We start from the raw sequence: 27,728 nt of genomic DNA, 5'->3' as shown, positions 1-27,728 counted from the left end.
TGGGGCTGGGGCTAGACCACAGGATACCTGAGGATCTGTCTCTATTCCAGAGTTAGGTGGTCCCTCAAGGATCTTGATTGAGGGGAGCAAGGACTTGGGCAGAGGGGTGGGTGGGCCAGAGAGTGAGGCTGGAGTCCCCCTCCCCCTGGGGAAGGGCCAACCAGAGGTCACTGGGTTGGGAGGTGGCCACGCCCCTCCTGGCCAGGGGCCCTGCCCCTCACCAGCCTCTACTTCTGCATGTCACACTGCAGCAGCAGCACAATAGACGGGTCACTCTTGGCCGCCTCCTTGAACTCCTCCAGTGTAATCTGGTCGTCCTTATCCTGGTCCATCTTCTTGAAGATCTTGTCCACACGCTGCTGGGGCGTGAGCCCATCCTGGTTCATGCGCATCATGATCACGGTGCCCACCATCTTGTAGATAGCCTGGTGGGGCAAGGAGGGAGGTGTGAACACTCACAATGGGAAGGGAGGGTTGGGGGTGAACGAAAGGGCCTGGGGGTGGGCGTGGAGAACACTGGGAGATGTGAGGATACTGGAAGGTGACAAATGGTCATTGAGACTGGAGGTTTAATGAGCATCTCACACCAAACATGTCTACTACCCAACTCTTCACCTCCAACCTGCTCGGGCCCCAGCATGCCCTGTCTCAGTGAACAGCAAATTCATTCTTCTAGATGTTCAGACCAAAAACCTTGATGCCATTCTCGACTCTCCTTTTCTCACACCCATATCCAATGTTTCAGCAAATCTTGTCAGCCTTAATTTTGTAATAGGTCCAATGACCAGCGACTGCCTGCTACCTCCACTGCTCCATGGTTGTTGCCTCCATCCCCTCCTGACCGGCCTGCAGTGGAAGTCTCCAAACTGGTCTCCCTACTTCTGCTGCCCTCCCACCCCCTATTCCACACAGAGAATGGAGAGAGCCCTTAAGGGCCTCCCATCTCACTCAGAAGAAAGTCAAGTCTCTACCCCAGACTATGATGCTAAGAGATGGACTCCTGGCTACCTATCTGACCCCCTTCCTACCACTCTCCCCTTGCTGACTTCTCTCCCACCACCCTGGCCTCCTGGCCACTCCTTGAACACTGAAAACACAGTCTAACCTCAGGGTCTTTGCATTTATTGTTCACTCTTCCCCCATGCACAGATCACTCTTCCCCCAGACACCTACATGGTTAGCTCCCTCACCTTATCCAGGTCGCTGCTCACCTTTCACCTTACACAAAATTGCTTTTCCTCCATCGCTCTCTCCCCTCACTTTGCTTTACTTACCTTCTTCATAACACTTACTGCCTGACACAGCACAAGTTTTGTTGTCGTTAAATTTTCTCACTAGAAGGAATGTCCCATGAAACCAAGAACTTTGAACAGTGCCTGGCACGTGGCAGGCGCTGAGTATACATTTGTTGAAATAATAATGAGTTAAGAACTTAGACTCTGGAGTCAGACTCCTTAGACTGGAACCATGAACCGCCATTTGATTCATCTCCTCATCTGTAAAATGGGATTTCTAACAGTACCTACCCCCTGGAGTTGTTGGGTAAAGCACTATAGCACAAGACCTGCCCCACACTGAGCGCCCAACCAATGCTACCCACTGGATCCTGGGAGGAGGGAGGAGGGGAGTGGTGGGGTGTCCCGAGGTGGCTCCCGAGGCCTGAGTGGAGGGTGGCTGGAGAGGGCGGTGCCAGAGAAGGGCCCCTGCAGCGAAGACAGGTAGCGCGTCACCCCAGCACACCCTGGTCTCTGGGATCCGCCCCAGCGCACCTCGATGATCTCCAGCATCTCGAGGCGCGTGATGCGCCCGTCGCCGTCCAGGTCGTACATCTCAAAGGCCCAGTTGAGTTTCTGCTCGAAGGTGCCGCGGGAGGTGACCGAAAGGGCGCAGATGAACTCCCGGAAGTCGATGGTGCCGTCGCCGTTCTTGTCGAAGGTGCGGAAAGCGTGCTGCGCAAACTTGGAGGCGTCGCCGTAGGGGAAGAACTGAGGCGGGGACACTGGAGTTGCGGCACTGCAACAGCCTCGCAGAGTGCCTGGCCCCGCCCCCGCCCTCCGGCCCGCCCCCCGGGGTGCCTGGCTCCGCCTACCTTGATGTAGAGCTGCTGGAACTCCTCCAGGTTGAGGATGCCGCTGGGGCAGTCCCTCAGGAAGCCCTTGTACCACTGCTTCAGCTCCTGCTCACTGAACTCGGTGTTTTGAACCAGGTCGTCCAGCACCTCTGGGGCCAGCTTGCTGTTGGTCTTCCCCATGGCAGGGCCTGAGGGGACAGGGAGCTCCCTCAGTTTGGCCCTCACCTCAGCAGCCTTCCCCCAGGTCTCTGTAGAACAAGGCTCCCTTTCTCCACCACAGCGCCCTCCCATAACAAACTCCACATCCCCACAGCCAGGACCCCTCCTTCCATAGCAGGGTGGGTCCCCCTCCTCTCACCACCACTCTGGACAACCCCCATCTCCTACAGCTGGGCTGTGTCCTTTCACCACACCTCTTCCCATAGGAGCTCCTACCTCCCCCCCCCACCCCTTCCCCTACACACAACTGGGCTGGGGGCTTCCCCTCATTACAGGGCCTCCTCTGTCTACTGCAGGCCCCGCCCCTCTCCTCACAGCAGGGTTCCTCCCCTGGAAACCAGGATCTCTAGCCTTCCAGGTCTCAGCACTCTTCCTTCTCACTGCCCAGTCTGCATGCTACAATCTTCATCCTCTCCTCTCCTCTTTACACCTTCCATAGCTCCCTACACCCGTAGAAGAGAGTCTTAATCCTCCCCTTGCTATTCAGAGCTTTCCGCACTCAGCCCCTACCCACCTCTGCAGGCTCCTCTCCTGCCAGGCAGGTTCCTCACATGCTCCCCCTGCATGTCTCCCAAGTTCTTCCTCAAGGCCTTCCAGGCCACTCCAGCAAGAAACTTCTCTCCCTCCTTCCTCTGTACAAATAGAAGTCCTAGCTGGTAGCACTGATGACGCTGATTGCCTTCTCCTTTTCATTCGTTCATTCATTCCCTGAGCATTTTTTTTTTGCGGTACGCGGGCCTCTCACTGTTGTGGCCTCTCCCGTTGCGGAGCACAGGCTCCAGACGCGCAGGCTCAGCGGCCATGGCTCACGGGCCTAGCCGCTCGGCGGCATGTGGGATCTTCCCGGACCGGGGCACGAATCCGTGTCCCCTGCCTTGGCAGGCAGACTCTCAACCACTGCGCCATCAGGGAAGCCCAATTCCCTGAGCATTTATTGAGGTTGACTGTGTGCTAGGCCCTGTGCCAGTGATGGGGATAAAGTCGACATGAGCCAACCTTCACTAACTCATAATTGGGTCAAAGAGGTAGACAGCTGACTGTAAAGGGCCTTCAATCCATGCCAAGGAGTTTGGCCTTTACCCGTGGAGGACAGAAGCTCCTGGGGTTTTAAAGCAAGTGTTAAGAGGACCACATTCGTTCCACAAACACTTATAGATTGCTTATGACATGGTGCTGGGGACCCAGAGAGAAGGAACGTGTTTTAGGATTTTTCCTTTGGCTACAGTGTGCAAGATGACCTGGGTGTGGGAAGGAGGGAGAGCAGAGAGGTCCTGCTGCAGAGTTCAGATGAGAGACAATGACACTAGGGTAGGGGTGGTGGAGGGATGTGGATGGACTGAGAGATGTTAGGAGGGGGCCTTAGCAGGACTTGGGGACTGACTGGATGCGGGGGTGAGAGGGACAGAGGAATTGCAGCCAATGCTCAGATTTGGGGCTGAATAGATAGAGGTGGTGTTGCTGAGAAACAGGTTTGGGGAGAATGAAGAGTCAGTCCCCAGTGCGAACATGAGCCCCTCAAGTAGCCTGTGCCCAAGGAATGTTTTGCAGAGGGAGGTACAGGCCCCCCCATGAAGCCTGGCTAGAGTGAGGCCCCCACCAGACCCGGAAGGCTGAGTGGACATTCAGGAATGTCCCACTAGAGCCCCAGTTTCCCAGGACATGGCCTGGGAGGTGAATTTGACCTGCCTGGAGTCTCTTTGGAGGGGTGCCAGACTCCAACTGCAGGGTAGCTTGTCATGAAGACACTCCGGAAAAGGAAGCCCTCAGGCTGGCAGAAGGAATTCTACTTCCACAGCCCAGTGCCTGCCAGTGTGGCTGCTAATCCTTACTGCTGGGAGTGCCCTAGGTAACTAGATCTGAGATGGGTCAGGTCCATGCCCCTTCCCTTGCTATGTGACCTCAGTGAGTTACAGGATAGCTCTGGGCCTCAGATTCCTCTATTGGGCCATGAGGCAGATCAAGGAGCAGTAGGGGTAGCAACATCCTCTCCCACTTACCAACCCCAGAGAATGCGGACTCCTATATGCTCCCAGAAGAAGGCGGGGAGGGGGAGGTGTGACATCTTCAGGAACCTAGAACTGTGGGGTCCAAAACGGCTGCCCTGGGGCCAGAGTCAAGGGTACGTGTGGAACACGCATGGGCAGGAGGAGGCAGGCTCCATCTTCAGCTGCCCCCTCCTCCAGCCCAAAGCACACTGAGGGCTCGGGGTATAGTCAAGAAAGCTCAAGAACCCAGGGGTGGAAGCACCTGACGGGGAAGGCAGAGCCTCTCCCTCTGCTCCTGTGGGATGTGCCTGAGTGTCTGCGTAAAGGGCTGGGAGTGGGTGGGAGCACATCAGCGTTTGAGACTGCAAATCTGCCAGAGTGCACGTGTGTGTGTGTGTGTGTGAGATGGCATCTGTGTGACTCTCACTTCCTGCCCCTTTTCTCCTCCTTCCCTGCGCTGCCTTCCTACCATTTTCTGTCTCCTGGGGCCATACCTGTTCTCAGTGCCCATTTGATCCCAGGCCCTCCAAGGGCTATGACTCCTCCTTCATCTCTCTTCATTCCTTCTAGTGCTCTTAGGTCAGCAGGCCAAAGCTGGTGATGCCCTTTAAGATCATCCCCTCATTTTAGTGAAAACTGGAACCCAGAGAGAGGAGAAAACTGGCTGAGTTACACCCAGGCTGAATCCATGCCACCTGCCTGGACCACCCTCTCCAAATCATGGCTACTCTTGTCTAGTACAGACTCCTACCTGCCTTCCAGGAAAACCATAGCTCTGATCTCCCCCTTGGCCTCAGTGGGACCATCTTGGTTGGCTCCAGGCCACAGTGTCTGATACCCAAGAAATACCGACCCTTTGGGGTGGCGCACCAGCGCCTCTGACTCAGCACGTCTACAACCAGACTCACCCTCAACCCGTGATGGTCCTTCTCTCTCCATTGCCCTTCCTTCCTTCCCTCCCTCATCCCAGTGGGGAAATGTGATCATAGTTACCCTTAGTTTCCCCTCTCCCTTTTCCCTAGGTTCAACTTGCTACCAAGTCCTATTGTTACTTCTTTTGAAATGTTCCTGGAACCTTCACCATGTCCTCTCTCCCCACATAGTCAGGGCCAGGGGCACAGCCAAGGGGGCTGAAACCCAGCTGGGGCACTGCTTGCCAAGCCATCCTGTGGGCTCAACTGCCTCGGAGGGGGTGCGTTTCCTTCTCATTCCTCTGTTCCACGAGAATGTCTTTTCTAGTTTTGCCCAGAAGTACAATATAGACTAGGGGTGGCCATGCCCAGGGGCTCCTGAAACTCCAGAATCCGCTAGAATCTGGTGTCAAGGTGTGTCCACCTGTCTTGCCTCACCTCCCACTGCTCCCCTCACAATTGCATACTTTCAAGTTAGTCTTCTCACAGCCAGAACCCACTTCAACTATTGCTTAGCTGTTTCCATCTTCCTTAATATCCTCTCTTCTCTTCGGGGTGGATGCAGCTATAATCAGCCTTCAGGCCTGACTGAAGCCCACTTCCTTATGATCAGCCTCTCCCAGCCTGGAGAGTTGACAGTCAGCAGCGTGAACTTGGCATTCTGGGCATGAGGAGAACCTGTGAGCCCATGGAGTTGAGCCCCACAGGTGCGTAGACTTCAGAGCTCTCTGACCCTCACCTGCTGCTCTAGAATTCCACAATGGAGCCTGACTTGGGAGAGATTTTTGCGTTACACTCTTGTCTGAGCCAGAAAAAGTTCTCCAGGACTTTTGCTCCATGGCAAAGAGCTTATTCCCTCCCGATATAACCCCGTCTGTTTGGGAGCAGCTTGGACAGCGAGGAAAGTACTTCTCCCCTTGTTCCTACTTGCCCTCTTGTAGCTGCCCCACACAGGTTGCCACTCTGCCCTCTGTGGCAACACAGAACTGCTCTGCAGAGACCTAAAGGCCACATCTGGAACACAGAGATGTTCAGTGAATGTCCCTTTGTGGATTATATGCAAAGGGCAGAACCCCCTTCTTTCTCCTTGGAATGGCGTCAGGCTGTTTTGTTTATCTGTGTTCTCCTGACATTGCTCCCACTTAGAGACAATGGAACCCAGACCCTAGGAAAGGAAGAGTTCACCCAAAGTCAAGTAGAACCCATCAGCAGAAAGGCGAAGGCCAGAACCCACTGGGGGCATGTTCTGTTGGAGCTGTGGCCTGGCTGCATGTGGGCGGGCTCCTCTTGAGAGCTGCCCTCCAGCTGTGAAGGAGCTGGCACTGCCCCATACACAAAGCCGCTGCCCTTCTGGGCTCAGAGGCTTCTTTCAGAGCGCAGGACCCAGGGTTGTGGGCTCCAGATGCGGAGATGGCAGGGCGGGTGGGAGGGGCTGAGGGAGGCAATAATCCCACACCCTCACCCAGCTTCAGAGGAGCTGGTGCTGAGACTGTTGCCATGGTGACAACAGCTCCCTGGTCAGGAGATTTTTCTCTTTCCTCTCCTCCCTTTGCTCTTCTCCAAGCAGTGGCCATGGCAGCAAAAGCCAGGTCTTCTCCCTCTCCTTATTAGTGAGACACAGGGAATGATAAACAAAAGGTGGGCCCTGTTGAGCACCTCCACCTTGGAGCTGCCCATGCCATGTGGGCTGATGGTCTAGGAGGGACTCCGAACTGCTGAGGAGGAGCCTGGGCCTGGAGAGTATGTGGGAAGGGGTTGGCCCGTACCCAGGCCTGGGTAAGAAGCAATGTCCTTTTGGTGACGACTAAAGCCTCCTCTCTGAAATGTCCTAATGGTTCAGGGTAAGAGAGAAAGGGTCCTGTTCTCTCATAATCAACCACAGAACCAGAGTGCGTCAGTGTTGGAAGGCTGTCCAATATCATCTCATCAAGTCCACTCTCTGTCCTGCCCACCCTGCCCCTGTTCCCCATCTCACGAAGGATCAGAGAGGGAAGTGACTTGGCCAAAGTCAAACAGCAACTGAGGCAAAGGCAAGATTTGAACCCAGCTCTTCTGCCCTCCAGGTTCAGGCTGCCTTAGGGAAGGAGCAATACAGTCCACACGGATGAGACACAGGAAGATAGGAGAGAGGGAGTGGCTGGGAGCAAGAAGGCCAGAGAGGGTACGAATTAGAAAGATATTTGAGAGGTGGAATGAGAAAACTTGGTGCTTTGGCCGTGAGAAGTCAGGGGAACGGAGGAGGTTGGGACCTTGGCAGTGGTGACTGACAGGTATGGATGGTCTGCTGGGGAATGGTGTCCCTGATTTATCTTGAAGCCAGGTGAAAGAGGCCAAACATGGGGCCTCTGCCTTGCACTGAGACCATGGGCAGGGGGGCCTGTTGAGAGAGGGTCACAAGGAGGAGAACTGGGTGGTGAGCCTCTTCCCACCCCCAGGTATGCTGTGAGCTCTGTCACCTTGAGGGGTGGAGGTGGGGACAGTCTGAGGGGACAGTGTGAAGTGGGAGTGGGCTCTCTTTGGAGGTGGAGGCTGTCTTTTGGGGCAGGGACATTACGATGTGAAGTGCAGTGAGCTGCCGGTGGGGCCGGGTAGGGTGTGGGTAAGGGCTACCTGTGGAGGTGGGAGGTTGCCATGGGGCTGAGCGGACTACCCACCTGCAAAGGAGGGAGGGTGATGGGTTCCTCTCTAGCACCGGCAACACCACACCCCCGTGTATGTGTGCGTGTGACTGTGTATTGGGGGCCAGAGCTGTGGTTGCTCGGGGGGTAAGGAGGCAACTCTGCCTCCTTCCCTGGGACTTGTGGGGCGTGGACTGGAGTGGGGGGGTCCCCTGGCCAGGGGCGAGCCCTCCACATGCTGCCGCCTATGCTGGAACCAGGGGTCAGGGAGATGAATCAGAGGGGGCAGGAGACGAGGGGATGGGAATGAAGAGTGGAGGGGGAAGGGACAAGGGCCTCCACCCGGCCCTGCCCACGTTACCTGAGGCCGTTCGCCGGGTCGCTGGATGACTCTGAGCCTCGGCGGGCCGCGGAGACTGAGACTAGCTCGCGGGCCGACGGCCAGGTTCCCCAAGGTCCGCGCCCGAGTCGCCTCCCAGCTCTTGTATCACTATGTGTCTCTCAGAGGCGACACGATTTGCATAAGCCCCGCCTCATCCCGGGCAGATTGGGCGTTGATTGGGTCGGCTGAGGCGGAGTGGCAGGCGGGGTTTCAGGTGGGGACCTGGTGCCCAGTGAGGCCCGGCTGCAGGAGAGCGCTCCGCCCGCCCGCCCTGAGCTTCCCAGAGTAGCGAGGAAAGAGCGGAGAGCTGTACCCCCATCTGTACCCCGTCCTGAGGCTCAGACCCCGAGCCATCGTCTGAGGTTAAAAGTGTCCACGATTGAATTGGATTCGCAAAAACAACCGCATGGTTGCTATGGAAACGGAAGAGCCAAAGCTGAGTCTCTAAGCCTTTCCTTCTTGGGCCCCAGCGGGGGTGGGGATGGAAAAGAGGATGAGTCACAAGATGTGTCCCCCACCCCCACCCCATATCCCACCCAAAATCGGAGGAGGGCAACGAGGAGCTGAGTTGGGGAGGGAAGAGATGAGGTGGTCAGCAGCCCACGCCTTCGCATCATCCCCTCCCCCAACACATCCACTCCCCTCAAGCCACGGCGGGTGGGCGAGGATGGCAAAGTACCCAGCCTCTACCTAGCCCCATTCTAGCCGTGGGCCCCTCACAGCCTCTAATTCCGATCCGTCCCTTCCTTATTTCTCACGGAGTCCCAGAGGCCTCCCGGAATCTCCCCCGGAAGGATCTGCCTACCTCATGAACCCCTCCATTCCCCACCCTCCCGTCTTCCCGTCCCGTAGACGAAGCCTGTCCCCAGCCGCCAGTCTCCGGCCTCTGATGTTGACACAAGCCAGAGGCGGTTTACACTGAGTGGGTCTGGAAGGTTTCAGGGCCCTGGGAACACCTCCTCCCCACACTTGGGGGTCTCCCCAAAGCCGGGCCCGGCAGCCCAAGCTGCAGTGGCAGCTGAGAGCTCCTGACCGAAGGCAATGAGAAGGAATCGTTTTACTCCAAACTGGGGGCGAAAGGGGAGCAGATAGCCTCGGGTTGGGCCACGTGCGGGGGAGGCACTTCTAGCCATCTGACAAAAGTAGGGCGGGGCATCTGGGGATTGGTTGAATCTGAGCCCGGATGTTGAAGAGCTTGGGGGGGGGGGTGGAGGCGGGGCTTCTGCCAATTGAGTGAGTGTTGAGGTGGGCTGCGCAATAGGGGATGCGGACCAGCTTGCTAAGAGGGGAGGCTAGGTTTCTCTGGCTGATCCCAGAAACTTCAGGGCCAGGCTCGCTGGGGAGGAGCCACTGGAGTTCTCTCTTTTTCTTTAGAAATCGTCCTGTTCCCCGTGAAAACTGTTTTGCTGTCCATCCTCCCAGCTTCAGGCTATGTCTTCTCTCTGGGGTCCTAGCAGGATGAGAGCATACCTGGGGCACCAATTAGCAGGCACGTTCCTGGCCCCTTTGTTTGGTGATTTACGAGAGACAGGTGTTTGAAAGTCCTGACTCTGTCACCTTCTGAGCACCTGGCCCTGGGGACCCAGAGACAGGCAAAAGCTCATCCCTGCTCACAGATACCATAATCTAAGGCATGAGGACGTGGGGAGAGGCAGCATGAGATGCTGGAAGTGGTCTCTGGAACTCTAAAATAAAATCCCATCTTTGCCAGTGACCCCACATGTGACCATGGGCAAGACCCTTCTCTCTCTGTGCCTCCCAGTCTGTAAAATGTGGGAGCTGGTACAGGAGGCCCAGGAGAGCAGGGGAAGAGTTTCAACTAGGAGAGTGAAGAAAGATTGTTTGTCACCCTGGACAGAATTATGTGGGCATGAATCTGACTGCTCCACTACACCTGTGAGCTTCTTAACAATAAGTAACATACAGATAGCTTACTTTGTGCCAAATGCTCTTCTAACACTGTATATGTATTGCCTAATTTATTTCTCATAAGAACTCTTCGAGGCAGGTACTTTTATCACTCCCATTTAACAGATGAGGACATTGAGGCACAGAACGGTTAAGTGACTAGCCCAAGTTCACATAGCTAGTAAAGCTGCAGAGCTTGGATTTGAACCCAAGCAGTCTGGCTCCAGAGCCCACACTTGTTGCCAGTACACAATACCGCCTCTCTTTAAGATCATTCAAGTCCTCAACGGGAGGGGCCTTGGATTGGAATATTCTTTCCTGATCCCCCAAGGCATTAAAAAGACAAAGCCTAGCAGGATATATTGGTCCTGCTCTGGCTCTTTAATTCAGGCAGGACCACCCACACAGCTTTGCCCTTGATTCATCCCTGGCCCTGTGACTGTTCCTGAACTGCCAGTCATAACCCATCTTCACCAGCTTATAATACTTGAGACCCTGATCTTGATCCTGCCTCTGCCCTTTAGGTTCGATGTTTAAAGCAAGAGCAACGGACATTGACTGAGTTGCTTCGCTATGTACCAGACACTCTTGTTAGGGGAAACACTGACTGAAACTGCCTGCCCTGGCCAGGCAAAGACAGTAACAATTTGCATGACTTATTTTACGACAGGAGATCCTGGTAAGGAACATGGAACTAATAAGCCACCACCAACCGGAAGAATATGGGAAAGGTCAAAAGGAGAGAGGAGAGGCCAGTCCACATGTCCTACCAACCTCCCAGACTCCTCGCTGGAATCCATCTTGGCTGAGTGGTTCCACTCGCCACCAGAAAGGACCCTGAGTAAGAATGATTGGCCAGAGACAACCTGGAAACTAATCCCATCACCCTAAAACCTGAGACTGTGAGCCACGTGGCAGAGCAGTCCTCCTGGGTTCCCTTACCCTCCTGCTCTCCGCTCGGGCGCCCCTTCCCAATAAAGTCTCTTGCTGTGTCAGCACGTGTGTCTCCTCGGACAGTTCATTTCCGAGTGTGAGACAAGAGCCCACTCTCGGGCCTAGGAAGGGGTCCCCCTTCCCGCAACAATTCTGCCCAGTCCTTTATCTGCATCATCCCAGAAATGACCTCTGCCAGGGGTCATTTCTGTTGAGGCACAGGCATTACCAATCAGAACAGATGCTGGCCTTCGTGCTAGATCAAGGACTCTGTTCTGCCAAGAGTGAACACTTTAGTTACTGGATCAAGGGGAGCAGGCAGGAGAGAAGCTAGGGACGTAGGGACCCAAGGCTATGGCTATTTACCAATCAATGTGCAGATATTTTGATGTTTTAACAACCAGCTGTACCATTATGTAGGGACTGAATTTCAGTGCTGGTATCATTACTTTATTTCATGACAGTGGATGGCAGCTCAGAGATGTTAGACAACTTGCCCATTGTAACACAGCCCACTAGTGACAGAACTGGGATTCCAACCTAGGTCTGACTCCAGAGCACACAGTCTTAACCACTAACTGTCCTGTGTTCCTGGGAAAGGAGAGTGTCCAGAACAAGAGTTGTTGTTTCCACTGTTCTGCGGCTAAAGGCTGAGCCAGAGGAATGAGGTTTAAGTTCTGAAACTTCGTTGTGGCCTCTCTTTTCTCAGGCTTGGCAATACCTACTACGTATGTTGAGGGAGTGGGCTCTGCAGGATAAGGAGGGTGGGGCAGGATGCAAGGAAGAAGGAACGGTGTGTCTGTGTGGGAGACCTCAAAAAGGAGGCACAGATGACACTGAGCCCATCAGGGTTTCAGTGAGGGCAGAAGTTTGCAGGCTGTGGCCACTTCAATTTGCTTCACAAAAATGCTAGCATTCCTCCCGTTGTTGGTCCCAAACTGTGCCTTTATGATGGATAATGCCTTCCTGGCTCCCTGGGTTTCCTCAGCCTTGGCAAGTGCAGCCTGGTGATAGCTGGAATTCACCTTGGTTCTAGATATTTCCTAGTCTTCTTAGTGGCTGGGAGAGAGTAAGATCACCAGCTTTGGGCTCTCTCCCTTTCTCTATTGGCTAAGCAGGATTTTTTTTTTTTTTAATTTCCAAAATAGAAATCTTTTTCTTTTTCCTGTTAATGCATAGTGGCTAAAAAAATAATAGAGAGGGTGGAAGTTCCCCATACTCTCTCCCTTGAACATTACCTGCAGGGGACCTTGTGTTTTGGCTGGCCCTGCCCTCACTCACTTTCTGTTGGAGAAGCCCTATAGTGTAGTGGGTTAAATGTATAGACCCTGGGGCCAGGCTGCCTGCGTTTGCATCCCAGCTCTATCGCTTTCCAGCTGTATGACCACAGGCAGTTTACTTTATCTCTCTATGTCTCAATTTCCTCATCTGTAAAATAAGGATAGTAATAAGAGTACCTATTTCAAAGTGCTACTCTAAGAATTAAAATGAGTTAATATATGCAAAGCACTTAGAACCGATTTTGCTTTGGGGAATTAGCCCCCATTGTATACAGTCTTGGTGGGACTATCAATCCGGTGTCCTGCCTTCCCATGGGCAAGTGTTGGGCATGAGACTCAGGTAAGGCTAAATAGTTTTCTCTCTCTCTCTCCCAAGCTAATCTGAATCTTGAGTAAGGTGACTCAAAGGTGGTAGATAATTAGCTCTGGTTTATTCCAGAGCAGTGCCCTGATGACACTGTACGTTCATTCCTGCTATCTGAATCCCCAGGGATCACTTTGGTACACATCTCTTCCAAGACCTACTTCTGCTTTTCCTTTGTCTCTGTGAGCCATTTCACATCCCTCCCCCCAAATTTATTTTCTTCCTTTTTTTTTAAACTTAAGCTATCTAGAGGTGACTTCTGTTTGCTTGCAGAAAGTTCATATGAGTTTGTCATATTTCTCTATCGGTGATGACTCTTGGTTGCAAATGACAGAAAATCCAGCCCACAATGGGCTAAGCAAAAAAAGGATGTAGTGGCTCCAGTAAGGGAAAACCCCAGGAGTAGATTGGACTTCAGGGGTGGCTTGATTCAGGGGCTTAAACAATGTGATTAATATCTGACCTCTTTCTAGGGCTTGGCTTTACTCACTTGTGTCGATGCCAATTTTGTTCTTGGATTCCATATAAAGGCAAGATATCTGCCATCATCTCTAGCCAACATCCTTTCAGGTGGAGTCCCACAGAAAAGAAGAGAGTTTCTCTTCCCCAGGGCATCTAGTCAACATCCTGGGCTGGTTCTCATTGGCCTGATTTGGGACAGGCTAAGTTCAGAATCAATTGCTGAAAACAGGGGGATGCAGTGCTTTCATTGGCTAGGGCTGAGTCACTTGTCTACCCCTAGAACTGGGAGGTAAGGTCAACTCTTCCCAAAGGATGTGTATCCAGAGTAGGGAAGGAGGGTGTTCCTACCAAGGACAACAGAAGTTCCTAAATTATAAAAACACGTACAAGTTATACTATCAGAGTACTGACAGGAAACAGATGGTACTCAAAGAGATAACTAAGACAGGTCAATGGGGGAACTATTGACACAGATATGGGCAGGGTTGAGAAATCAGCAAGGTATTGTCAAGCACCCTGGGGCTAGCGCCAGTGGAGAGTCATGACCATTTCTAGGCCTCCCGTGGCGAGAAAGGGAACAGAGCTGTTACTTTAGGAGAGTCTTCCAGCGGGATCCATGGCCTTTGGTAAAGGAACAGAGTCACTGCCAACACCTGGCCTGGTACAGAGAGACTGAGGGTGGGTGGAATAAATACACTGACCCCTTCTATTCCCATGTGCCATTCTCATGCTCATGTCTTCCATTGGCCAAACACAACAAGAAGCCAGAGGGCAAAGTAGCCCAGTTGATGCAAGTTCACAAGTCAGTCTCCCGGGGCAGCACAGAGAGGGTAGAAAGTGGAGGCAAGAAGAGAACAAACCTAATGGGGGAAATAAATAGATGATATAGATATGGATACACACACATATATATGTATACTAAGTAGCTCTCTATATATAGACTTTCAAGTGCATTGACTTTCAAGTTAGGCAACCCTCGGACGAGTTACTTAACTTCTCTGCAATTCTTTTTCCTCGTGTGGATTGGGCATAATAAGAAGAAAGACTTGTTATGTGAGGCATTCAAGCAGGATAAATTGCTTAGCAGAGTGCCTGGCACAAGTAAGCACTATGTTCACATAAATATATAAACCACAGTTAAGGTGCTGTATTTGTTGGGGCAGAGGCTAAGCTGCTGTAACAAATAGATCCAACCATACCATAACTCAGACGCAATAGAAATGTTTTCTTGTTTATGTACAGTCTAGGGTCAGTGTCAGGTTGGCGAGTGGCTCTCCTTATAGGAATTTGGGACTGAGGCTCCTTCTACATTGTGATTCTACCATTTCCTAAGGTCTCCAGCCAGTGAAAAGGGAAAGAGAATGGAGGAAGCTGGAAATGGCTCATATCGCTTCCTTCATGTACCAGGGAAAACAAAAATGATTCTAGTATTTCCAAGAGTGTATTTATTTATTTATTTATTTATTTTTTTTGCGTTACGCGGGCCTCTCACTGTTGTGGCCTCTCCCGTTGCGGAGCACAGGCTCCGGACGCGCAGGCCCAGCGGCCACGGCTCACGGGCCCAGCCGCTCCGCGGCATGTGGGATCTTCCCGGACCGGGGCACGAACCCGTGTCCCCTGCATCGGCAGGCGGACTCTCAACCACTGCACCACCAGGGAAGCCCTCCAAGAGTGTATTTAATACAAGAGATTGGACACAAAAATGTTAGAAGGGCTCTAGGAACAAAACACAGACAGTGAGGTTACCCAGAGATGTCTAATTAGGGGACGCCATTACCACCAGTGGGCTGGAGGGGTAACAAGGAAGACGATGCTCTCCGGAGCCCCTGTTCATTGCATTGCGAAGGCAGCTGGTGCACCTGCTGCTGTCACTACTAGAACCACCACCACTACTGCCCTGCAGGAAGCCAGGAGCTCACTTGCTGCTGAAGTCACTTGCTGCTGCTGTTGACACTGCCAGACTTAGAGTTCAAGGGCACCAGGCTGCTGAGGCTGCTGGAGTGCCAGCCACCTACCACGTCTGGAAGAGTGCTGCTTGAGCAGGAACCCAGGAGCCTGCAGCCACTCATTGTTTTTGCTGCTCTTACAACTGCTGGAGAAAGAAAAAAAAGGCTTCTCCCTTCTGTCTTCCAAACTCCCACCAGTTCCTCTGATTGGCAAAACCTAAGGGGAAGCCAGCTGAAAAAGGAGTCTAAGAAATGTAGATTACAGGCTTCCAGCTCCAGGTTATACAGAGGAGGGCAGAGTAGGATGAGAACAGAGTTAGAGCAAGCAGATAAGTGGCTGGTATTATAAATTCAGAGTACTGAGGACTGTAGTTTCAGCCACCTTCTTCCAGTGTTTACTGAGAGATGCTCAACTTCAAAACTAGCCCAAGAATCTCTCTACCCTCCCAATAGATTTCTACAAAGAGGACGGAAACCAGAGGAGATTATGATTGTAAAGGGAGACAGACTGTCCTCGCCCCTCATTCCTTGTGAGTGTATTCATCTGGTTCCCTTCCTGATAGCTCTTGGAGGGGGATCGCAGAAATCAGCTCATGAAGTTTTAGGGTATCCTCAATATAAAGGAAAAACCTGTTTTCTGCTTCCTGTGTCTTTCTTTCCTGTGTGTCTCCTTTACTCTCACATCACTACCACACTCACACAGAACACTTCACTTTTGACCCTTCTGGTCCCCACACCAAAACAATTCTCTGGGACACAACTGGGTGGCTTAAAATTTAACTCAATTCTGATGCTATCTACCTGGAGATAGAGCCTGTGAGATCCCACGGTTAAGGGCTCAGTCTTGCAAACTGCTCCCATATGAACCTCCCATTCAGATGCCAATCACAAGTAGTAGGTCCCCACGTCACTCAAAATTTCTATCCCACTTGGCTACAAATCATGGGTTTCCATGACCCCCTCCTTGGGGTTGATTCATTTGCTAGAGCCACATGCAGAACTCAGGGAAATACTTACGTTTACCACTTTATTAAAGGATATGATAAAGGATACAGATGAACAGCCAGATGAAGAGATGCATGGGGCAAGGTATGTGGGAAGGACGCAGAACTTCTGTGTCCTTTCCAGGAGCATCACTCTCCCAGCACCTCCAGGTGTTCACCAACCTGGAAGCTCTCCAAACCCTCTCATTTTGGGGTTTTTATGGAGGCTTCCTTACATAGGCATGATTGACTATGTAATTGGTGATCAATTCAACCTCCAGCTGATCTCGGGTGGCCTCGCCCTGCAGCGACTTGAAGCAGGGTTTCAGTTCCTGGCCAGAGATTGAGGTCGGGTCTCGTCAGTCAGAGCACCAGATCCTAGCCACTGACCAGTGGTCAGTGACAAGGCCCTGGCCCTTCAGCTTTGCAGAAAAGAATTCCCACAAAGATGGAAAGTAGTGAAACAAGTAATTATTAGGAGGAAAAAGAGTACAGTTACGTGGATGGACACACAGGTGGACTCAGAGAGAGAGAAAGTCGCACCCTCGTGGTAGTTTAAATCACTTATATGGGGCATTTCTTCCAGGTTTCCTTTGGCCAATCATTTTGATTTGCCTGGTTCAGAGTCTGTATTTGGTATATCTCAGGATCCTCCTATGTGTGTGCGTGCATCTCTCAGCCAAGATGGATTCCACTGAAGAGGACTATGGGTAGTTGACATCATCTACTATGAGGTGGCACCCCCTCCCCTTTTGACCTCCAGGGAGCCTTTCTGCGCATGTGTATTCAGGGAGGTCTCCTTGGATTTTCGGGAATGAGAAATATGTGGTCTCTTATCTTTTATCTGGGCAGGGCCCAACCTCCTCTCTCAATTGTCCTGCCATTCTCCTCTTGGAGTATCCATCCACAGGGAACGAATAGCCAATTGCTTTCCTTGGGGGGCCCATCTACCTCCTGCCTCACAGCCCTTCTCCCCTCCCAGGAGGTCAAGGGATGGGAAAGAATGTTTCAACCCTACAACCAAAGGGTTGGTTCCCCTGGCAACCAGCTCCAACCTTAGGTGACCCGAGGGCATGCCAGAAGTCACCTCATTAACATGACAAAAGACACCATTCTCTATCCATTTAGGAAATTCCAAGCGTTTTAGAAACTGTGCTGTCAACGAAGACCAAATATATATTTCTTATTATAATTTACAATATCACACTCAGGAAGGGGAATTGACTCATTTGTCAGTTCTCTCTCAGTTGACCCATAATATCATCTGCCTCAGTGCTGCAACGGCAAGGGTAGGACGATGTCGGAAAAGGTATCGGGGAGAGATGATGTAGTGACAGTGCCAATTGGAGAGAGAAAAGAGCGTGCCCTGGAGTGGTCAGTTCCTGAGAGTTACGGAAGACAGATCTCACAGTCCAGCACTGATCCACTGAACTTTTCGTGACAATGGGAAAGTTCTACCTCCATGCTTATCGCTTATCCGATATGGTAGCTATTAGCCACTCGTGACTAGCACTTGAAGTGTGGCTAGTGTGAATGAAGAAACAGAATTTAAAATTTTTATTTAACTTTAATCAATTTTAATTTAAATAATCACATATAGGTTGTGCTTATTAGATTGGACAGCACCAGCTGCTGAACTTGAAGCTGGAGATAAAGAGATTACATAAGATTGGGAGCTGCAGGCTTGCTGGGACCATTGCAGAGGAACCCCACGTGCTGCCAGCTGGGAGTCAGCAGACAAATGTGACTATGTTTCAAGAGCCCATCCATATCTGAGAGAATGGTTTAGGATCAAATCTCTCACCAGCAGAGACTGTAGGGAGCTCACTGCTGGCTCTTGAGTCTACAGACCATGAATTGGATTAGTGGTGGCGAGGCTGAAATTCAACCAGAACACGCTGTCGACTAAAAAATTATTCACAGTCTAAAAGTTGAGAGTTATCTTTTATTCTGTAAAGGAGCAGGACCCTATGGGGCCTTCCTGGGACAAGCCTTCCCCCATATCCTCTGCTTTAGCTCCTCTCTGAAGTAGCTAGATAACAGTATTTGATGCACATTTCCTGAGTTGTTTTACAGATGTGAGAACCCCCCACCAAATGGAAGATGTTAACTACTTGATGACCATGAGCACATGGGCCCAGGCCTCCTGGAGCCTAAGGACTGATAATGTTAACCCCTGTGACACCACCCTGTTATCTCACCATCAGCCAATCAGAGAACTGTGCATGAGCTGATCACTTACCCTTTGACCCACCTCCCTCACCTGGCTTTTTTTTTTTTTTTTTTTGGCTGCGTTGGGTCTTTGTTGCTGCGCACAGGCTTTTCGCTAGTTGCGGCGAGTGGGGGCTACTCTTTGTTGCGGTGCGCGGACTTCTCATTGTGGTGGCTTCTCTTGTGGTGGAGCACAGGCTCTAGGCACGCGGGCTTCAGTAGTTGTGGCTCTTGGGCTCTAGAGTGCAGGCTTGGTAGTTGTAGCACATGGGCTTAGTTGCTCCGCGGCATGTGGGATCTTCCCAGACCAGGGATCGAACCCATGTTCCCTGCATTGGCAGGCGGATTCTTAACCACTGAGCCACCAGGGAAGCCCCCCTCACTTGCTTTTTTTTTTTTTTTTTTTGCGGTACACGGGCCTCTCACCTCTGTGGTCTCTCCTGTTGCAGAGCACAGGCTCCGGATGCGTAGGCTTAGCGGCCATGGCTCACGGGGCCAGCCGCTCCGTGGCACTTGGCATCCTCTCAGACGAATCCGCGTCCCCTGCATCGGCAGGCGGACTCTCAACCACTGCGCCACCAGGGAAGCCCCCTCACCTCCTTTTAAAAGTGCTTTGCCAAAACCCTTCCGGGAGCTCGGGGCTTTTTAGGGAATGAGACACCTGTCTCCTTGCATGGCCCTGCAATGAACCTTTCTCTGCTCCAAACTCTGATGTTTCAGTTTGTTTGGCTTCACTGTGCATCGGGCACATGAACTTGTGCTAACAATTCAGTGGGAATTTTTAGGACTTTAAACCCAGGAGGCAGCATCTCAAGTAGCCATGATAGAACTGCTCCGAGGAGGTGAGGGGGGAGCTAGGATATATTGGAGTTTTGCAACAAAGGGCAGGAGTAGGGAACATCAAAAGATTATTTTTGCCCACCCCCACCAAAGCCTCCTCTGGCTGCACGGGTCCCAGGCCTGAGCCCCACCCCTGCCAAGGCCTCCTCTGGCCGTGTGGGTCCCAGTGGACCTGAGCACTGCCACCCCCGCATAGCCTCCATGGGCCACGCGGGTCCAGGCCGGCCGAGCACCACCCGCCTCCAAAGCCTCCTCCAGCTGTGCCGGCCCCTGCAGACACACCCATGGAAGCCAGCGGCCCAGCCAGCCTGTGCAGGCACATGCGCTCCAGGTCAGCTTCAGGGGCATACACTGCTGAAAGGAACACACGCAGAGGTGGTGCTGACACAGCAGGTTCAGAGACCTACCTAGAGGTCTTGGAGGCCCTCCTGGGAAGGCAGGGGTTGGATGTAGCTCACCATGGCGGCAAGGACACTAATAGCAAAGACACCAGGGAATTTTAATTTTTAATTTATTTTAATATTTTTCCAATTTTTTTCCAATTTTTTTTTTGCTGTGTGTTTTGTTGTTTCAATTTTACTTTTCTAATTTTATTTTATTTTTTATGCTTTGTTATTGTTATGCTCTTTTTTGTTGTTGTCTGTGTTGTTTTTTGGGGTTTTTTTCTCCCCGCTGCATGGCTTGTGGGGTCTTGGTTCCCAGGCGAGGGGTTGGGCCTGAGCCCCTGTGGTGGGAGTGCTGAGTCCAAGCTGCTGGAAAAACAGAGTACTTCAGGCCCCAGGGAATATTAATAGGTGGGAGCTCTCCCAGAGGTCCTCATCTTGGCACCAAGACCTGGCTCCACCCAACTGCCTGCAAACTCCAGGGCTGGACATCTCAGACCAAACAACCAGCAAGACAAGAACACAGCCCCACCCATCAACAAAAAAGAGATGACAGAGAAATATGTTACAGACGAAGGAGAAAGGTAAAAACCTACAAGACCAAATAAATGGAGAGGAAATAGGCAATCTACCTGAAAAAGATTCAGAGAAATGATAGTAAAGATGATCCAAGATCTCGGAAATAGAATGGAGGCACGGATGGAGAAAATACAATATGTTTAACAAGGACCTAGAAGAACTAAAGAACAAACAAACAGTGATGAACAACACAATAACTGAAATGAAAAATACACTAGAAGGACTCAATACCAGAATTACTGAGGCAGAAGAACAAATAAGTGAACTGGAAGATAGAATGGTAGAAATAACTGCTGAAGAGCAGAATAAAGAAAAAAGAATGAAAAGAAATGAGGACAGTCTCAGAGACCTCTGGGACAACATTAAACACATCAACATTCAAATTATAGGGGTCCCAGAAGAAGAAGAGAAAGATAAAGGGTCTGAGAAAATATTTGAAGAGATTATAGTCGAAAACTTCCCTAACATGGGAAAGGAAATAGCCACCCAAGTCCAGGAAGCACAGAAAGTCCCATACAGGAAAAACCCAAGGAGAAACATGGCAAGACACATATTAATCAAACTAAGAAAAATTAAATTCAAAGAAAAAATATTAAAAGCAGCAAGGGAAAGTAACAAATAACATACAAGGGAATCCCCATAAGGTTATCAGCTGATTTTTCAGCAGAAACTCAGCAGGTCAGAAGAGAGCAGCAGGATATATTTAAAGTGATGAAAGGGAAAAACCTACAACCAAGTTTACTCTACCCAGCAAGGCTATCATTCAGATTTGATGGAGAAATCTAAAGCTTTACAGACAAGCAAACGCTAAGAGAATTCAGCACCACCAAACCACCTTTAAAACAAATGCTAAAGGAACTTCTTTAGGTGGGAAACACAAGAGAAGAAAAAGACCTACAAAAAAACCCCCCAAAACCATTAAGAAAATGGTAATAGGAACATACATATCGATAATTACCTTAAATGTAAATGGATTAAATGCTCCAACCAAAAGACACAGACGAGCCAAATGGATACAAAAAAAAGACCTGTATATATGCTGTCTACAAGTGATCCACTTCAGACCTAGGGACACATACAGACTGAAAGTGAGGGGGTGGAAAAAGATATTCCATGCAAATGGAAATCAAAAGAAAGCTGGAGTAGCAATACTCATCAGATGAAATAGACTTTAAATAAAGACTCTTACAACAGATAAGGAAGGACACTACATAATCATCAAGGGATCAATCCAAGAAGAAGATATAACAATTATAAATATTTATGCACCCAACATAGGAGCACCTCAATACATAAGGCAAATGCTAACAGCCATAAAAGGGGAAATCGACAGTAACACAATAATAGTGGGGGACTTTAACACCCCACTTACACCAATGGACAGACCATCCAGACATAAAATTAATAAGGAAACACAAGCTTCAAATGACACATTAGACCGGATAGGCTTAATTGATATTTATAGGACATTCCATCCAAAAACAGCAGAAAACACTTTCTTCTAAAGTGCACATGGAACATTCTCCAGGACAGATCACATCTTGGGTCACAAATCAAGCCTCGGCAAATTTAAGAAAATTGAAATCATATCAAGCACCTTTTCTGACCACAATGCTATGAGATTAGAAATCAATTACAGGGAAACAAACCGTAAAAAACACAAACACATGGAGGCTAAACAGTATACTACTAAATAACCAAGAAGTCACTGAAGAAATCAAAGAGGAAATCAAAAAATACCTAGAAACGAATGACAACGAAAACACGACAACCCAAAACCTATGGGATGCAGCAAAAGCGGCTCTAAGAGGGAAGTTTATAGCAGCACAATCCTACCTCAAGAAACAAGAAAAATCTCAAATAAACAACCTAACCTTACACCTAAAGCAACTAAAGAAAGAAGAACAAACAAAACCCAAAGTTAGTAGAAGGAAAGAAATCATAAAAATCAGAACAGAAATAAATGAAATAGAAACAAAGAAAACAACAGCAAAGATCAATGAAACTAAAAGCTGTTTCTTTGAGAAGATAAAAGAAATTGATAAACCTTTAGCCAGACTGATCAAGAAAAAGAGGGACAGAACTCAAACAAATAAAATTAGAAGTAAAAAAGAAGAAATTACAACTGACACCACAGAAATACAAAGGATTATAAGAGACTACTACAAGCAACTACATGCCAATGAAATGGATAACCTGGAAGAAATGGACAAATTCTTAGAAAGGTACAACCTTCCAAGACTGAACCAGGAAGAAATAGAAAATATGAACAGACCAATCACAAGTAATGAAATTGAAACTGTAATAAAAAATCTTCCAACAAACAGAAGCCCAGGACCAGATGGCTTCACAGGTGAATTCTATCAAACATTTAGAGAAGAGCTAACACCCATCCTTCTCAGATTCTTGCCAAACATTGCAGATGAAGGAACACTCCCAAGCTCATTCTACGAGGCCATCATCACCCTGATACCAAAACCAGACAAAGATATCACAAAAGAAAGAAAATTACAGACCAATATCACTGATGAACATAGACGCAAAAATCTTCAACAAAATACTAGCAAATAGAGTCCAGCAACACATTAAAAGGATCATATACCATGGTCAAGTGAGATTTATCCCAGGGATGCAAGGATTCTTCAATATATGCAAATCAATCAATGTGATACACCATATTAACAAATTGAAGAATAAAAACTGTATGATCATCTCAACAGATGCAGAAAAAGCTTTTTACAAAATTCAACACCCATTTATGATAAACAAAACTCTCCAGAAAGTGGGCATAGAGTGAACCTACCTCAACATAATAAAGGCCATATATGACAAATCCAGAGCAAAATCATTCTCAGTGGTGAAAAATTGAAAGCATTTCTTCTAAGATCAGGAACAAGACAAGGATGTCCACTCTCACCACAGTTATTCAACATAGTTTTGGAAGTCCTAGCTGTAGCAATCAGAGAAGAAAAAGAAACAAAAGGAATCCAAATTGGAAAAGAAGAAGTAAAACTGTCACTGTTTGCAGATGACATGACACTATACATAGAAAATCCTAAAGATGCCACCAGAAAACTACTGGTGCCAATCAATTAATTTGGTAAAGTTGCAGGATACAAAACTAATGCACAGAAATCTCTTGCATTCCTATACACTAGCAACAGAAGATCAGAAGGAGAAATTAAGGAAACAATCTCATTTACCATTGTCATAAAAAGAATAAAATACCTAGGAGTAAACCTACCTAAGGAGACAAAAGACCTCTACTCAGAAAACTATAAGATACTGATGAAAGAAATCAAAGACAACACAAACAGATGGAGCGATATGCCCTGTTCTTGGATTTGAAGAATCAGTATTTGAAAATGACTATACTTCCCAAAGCAATCAAAAGATTCAATGCAACTCCTATCAAATTACCAGTGGCATTTTTCACAGAATTAGAACAAAAAATGTTACAATTTGTATGGAAACATGAAAGACCCTGAATAGCCAAAGCAATCTTGAGAAAGAAAAATGGAGCTGGAGGAATCAGGCTCCCTGACTTCAGACTATACTACAAAGCTACAGTAATCAAGACAGTATGGTACTGGCACAAAAGCAGAAATATAGATCAATGGAACAGGATAGAAAGCCCAGAAATAAACCCACACACCTATGGTCACCTCATCTATGACAAAGGAGGCAAAAATATACAATGGACAAAAGACAGTCTCTTCAATAAGTGGTGCTGGGAAAACTGGACAGCTACATATAAAAGAATGAAATTAGAACACTCTCTAACACCATACACAAAAATAAACTCAAAATGGATTAAAGACCTAAATGAAAGGCTGGACACTATGAAACTCTTAGAGGAAAACATAGACAGAACACTCTATGCCATAAATCACAGCAATATCCTTTTTGACCCACCTCCTAGAGAAATGGAAATAAGAACAAAAATAAACAAATGGGACCTAATGAAACTTAAAAGCTTTTGCACAGGAAAGGAAACCATAAACAAGATGAAAAGACAACCCTCAGAATGGGAGAAAATATTTGCAAACGAAGCAACTGACAAGGGATTAATCTCCAAAATATACAAACAGCTCATGCAGCTCAATATCAAAAAACAAACAACCCAGTCAAAAAATGGGTGGAAGACCTAAATAGACTTTTCTCTAAAGAAGACATACAGATGACCAAGAGGCACATGAAAAGATGCTCAACATCACTAATTATTAGAGAAATGCAAACCAAAACTAAAATGAGGTACCACCTCATACAGGTCAGAACGGCCTTCATCAAAAAATCTACAAACAATAAATGCTGGAGAGGGTGTGGAGAAAAGGGAACCCTCTTATACTATTGGTGGGTATGTAAATTGATATAACCACTATGGAGAACAGTATGGAGGTTCCTTAAAAAACTAAAAATAGTACTACCATATGACCCAGCAATCCCACTCCTGGGCATATACCCAGAGAAAACCATAATTCCAAAAGATACATTCATCCCAATGTTCATTGCAGCACTATTTACAATAGCCAGGACATGGAAGCAACCTAAATGTCCATCAACAGAGGAATGGATAAAGAAGATGTGGTACATATATACAATGGAATATTACTCATCCATAAAAAGCAACAAAACTGTGCCGTTTGCAGAGACGTGGATGGGCCTAGAGACTGTCATAAAGAGTGAAGTAAGTCATAAATAGTAAAACAAATATCATATATTAACACATATGTGGAACTTAGAAAAATGGTACAGATGAACCTATTTGCAAAACAGAAATAGAGACACAGATGTAGACAACAAATGTATGGACACCAAGGGGGAGGGGATGGGTGGGATGGACTGGGAGATTGACATTGACGTATGTAGACTACTATGTATGAAGCAGATGGCTGGTGAGGGCCTACTGTATAGCACAGGGAAGAAAAAAAAGAAGGTACAATCTGTTTTCAGGACATATATTGAGTTAACCTTAAAAATGCATTTCAATATACATTGGGAGCAGACAAATACTGTTTGATTCCACTTATATGAGGTAACTAGAAGAGTCAAATTCATAGAGTCAGAAAGTACATTGGGAGATGCCAGGGGCGGGGGTGGGGTGGGGGGTGGGGAGTGGGAAAGGGGGTTAGTGTTTCATGGGGACAGAGTTTCAGTTTAGGAAGGTGAAAAATTCGGGAGGTGGATGATGGTGAGAGTTGCACAACAGTGTGAATGTACTTAGTGCCACTGAACTGTACAGTTAAATATGGTTAAAATAGTATGTTTTATATTATGTGACTTTTACCACAATAAAAAAAAACATTAAAAAAAGATAACCAGGCTATATTAAGTAAAAAAGCAAAAAAAAAAAAAAAAAGATTATTGTTAATTAAAGAGAACCAGATATCCCAAGTTAAGGAATTTAGCACTTTTCTATGTATGGGAAGATGCAAGAGTCTGAGCTCACTGAAATCATTCCTGTGATATGTACCTCAGCTATCTGGGGCCAGTATCCTGTGTTTTCACATCCGGAGTTTCCTCAGGGTCTGATGGCTGCTAGACGGCAGGTATTCTTTCCTTCCTGAGTTTCCTCAGGGCTCATCAGCTCCTGTTGGAGGGCTGCAATCGCTGATGACTGTGACATCCTTTGTTTACTGATATGGCAGGAAATATCCCATTTCTCGATGCCAGAACAACATACCAATCATTAAAATATCGAAACATTTCTACATCAGTTGGTAAATAGCCACTTCCCCAAGTGCCACCTACCACCCTGCTCCCACCACCAGGACTCCCTGGATTCCTGAACCACCAAGTGGAACCACCCCTGCTCCTCTGCCTCTGGCCTGACACATCAGGGAGATTTCAGGACCGGCAACTGGCCTGCAACTGTTCTGATGGGTTGGTGCCTGTGCTATTGTGGTTGTTAAATGTTTGAAGCATCACCCCTGGTGTTGGACACTGAAAGCACAGCAACTGCTATGTGTTTGCTTGTGCAGGGGAAGAGCGGTTATGATCCACAGGAAGAGGCCTGCCCCAACCCACCATGGGCAGTCACAGGAGAAACCTGTTTTTTCCTTTCTCCCTCCTCCCTGAAACTCACACCAGAGAAGCAATCACAGGAAGGGGGTGAGTGTGTCAGAGCTCCCTCCCTGCCCCTAGCAGCTGGAGCTTTAAGTCTGCCTTTCATGGAGTCATGGAGTGGGGCTGGGAAAGAGTTTTGAGTCAAATGTGAAACTGAAACTTTAACGAATTGAGGTCAATTCAGTCATTAAAGGTGACGGAGGGCTTCCTTGGTGGTGCAGTGGTTGAGAATCTGCCTGCCAATGCAGGGGATACTGGTTCGAGCCCTGGTCCAGGAAGATCCCACATGCTGCGGAGCAACAAAGCCCGTGCGCCACAACTACTGAGCCCACGTGCCACAGATACTGAAGCCCGTGCCTAGAGTCCATGCTTCATAACAAGAGAAGCCACCGCAATGAGAAGCCAGTGCACTGCAATGAAGAGTAGCCCCCGGTCGCCGCAACTAGAGAAAGCCCGTGCGCTCAACACAGCCATAAATAAATAAATAGATAGATAAATAAATTTATTTTTAAAAAAGTGATAGAAATAGTGGGGTAGGGATGGGTGGGAAGGTGAAAGGAATCTACTCCCTTGATCCAGGCGCTGACCTTCTGTCTGCTATTGCCCATCTCTGGCACATCTCCTTCTCCCTGGCCCTGGAATGCTCAGCCACTGAGCCCAGGGCAGGCCCTGTCCTTTGGCCACACACACACACACACACACACACACACACACACACACACACACCCTAGCATGCATGGTTGCCTCTTAAGACGTCTAAGAACCTTTGGGAATACCAGAACAGATCAAGGCATGTAGGGGCCAGCCTGGCCATTAAAGGAGGTGAGCTGCCATGTGGCCCCATGGCCTCAGTCTCTACTTGTGGAAATACCTGTCTCAAGTTGTGCTGATCAGATGCCATCTCTGGGAATTTGGAATTTTGAGTGGAGAGGCACAGAAATCTCAGTGTCAATGGACCAGAAGCCCTTTGATGGTGGTGCTCTAGGAAGAAAGCCCTGTGATCTCTTGCTGGGGCAGGGGAGGGAGTGTCTCTAAGTCTGCCCTTGTGGCAATTTCTTGGCTGTTCAACCCTGTCTTGGAATCCATGATCTATCCTTGACCCTTCTAATGTTCATCCCCTGCTTGCCCCTCCTACCTTCTGCCTTTTTCCCCTTAAGTTAGCCGAAGCTAGTTCCTATGGCTTGCAGCCAAACCACTCTCAACTAATGAAGGCCATGTAAGGTGAGAGACAGGAGATGCAATGAGAAGGAGTGCCAGCAGAGCACACTCTGGGCTCACTTTGAAGGGGCCTTTGAGTGGTCTCAAAGGTTCTGGAGGCCTTTGAATGGAAGACGGGTGGCTCTTCCTTTATGTATTTATTCTAGCAAGGACAGGGAGGGTGCATGAGGAGATGGTGAAGTGGAAGTTGGGCCCTCTGTTTCAATCATATCTACATCATTCACTTTACTCGCTGTGTGACCTTGTGCGGGTCACCTAACCTCTCTGGTTTCCTCATTTGTAAAGCTGAGATAAAACCAAAACCTACCTTACAAGGTTGTTGTGAGGATTAAATGCAACAATGCATCTTTTATTTATTTATTTATTTAT

The 27,728-nt window shown here is 48.8% G+C and overlaps 2 protein-coding genes across 3 annotated transcripts in view; one reads left to right on the top strand and one right to left on the bottom strand.

Moving 5' to 3' along the window:
* Window positions 1-227: 227 nt before the first annotated feature.
* HPCAL4 (hippocalcin like 4) lies at window positions 228-2,251 on the bottom strand (the record flags this gene model as incomplete). 2 transcript variants are annotated; one of them, XM_082659213.1, is made up of 3 exons in its annotated part: window positions 228-425; window positions 1,770-1,985; window positions 2,090-2,251. In XM_082659213.1, the coding sequence occupies 3 exons, from the start codon at window positions 2,249-2,251 to the stop codon at window positions 228-230; spliced, it is 576 nt and encodes a 191-aa protein (XP_082515339.1). The 2 variants fall into 2 exon arrangements, with proteins under 2 accessions (XP_082515339.1, XP_082515340.1); XM_082659214.1 differs by lacking the exon at window positions 1,770-1,985.
* Window positions 2,252-17,359: 15,108 nt separating this feature from the next.
* The window catches only part of LOC309832445 (polyadenylate-binding protein 4), a gene marked incomplete at its 5' end in the record, with an annotated part of 36,100 nt that continues 25,731 nt past the window's right edge, over window positions 17,360-27,728 (top strand). Inside the window, one exon of the mRNA XM_082670251.1 lies at window positions 17,360-17,371. Coding sequence (XP_082526377.1) covers window positions 17,360-17,371 — 12 coding nt within the window. The remainder of the gene's footprint in view (window positions 17,372-27,728) is intronic.

Source organism: Grampus griseus (assembly GCF_964374135.1).
Source record: "Grampus griseus genome assembly, chromosome: 1".
NCBI classification, from domain to species: Eukaryota; Metazoa; Chordata; class Mammalia; order Artiodactyla; family Delphinidae; genus Grampus; species Grampus griseus.
The sequence above is the reverse complement of the archived record's forward strand: the minus strand, read 5'-3'. Positions and strand labels throughout refer to the sequence as shown.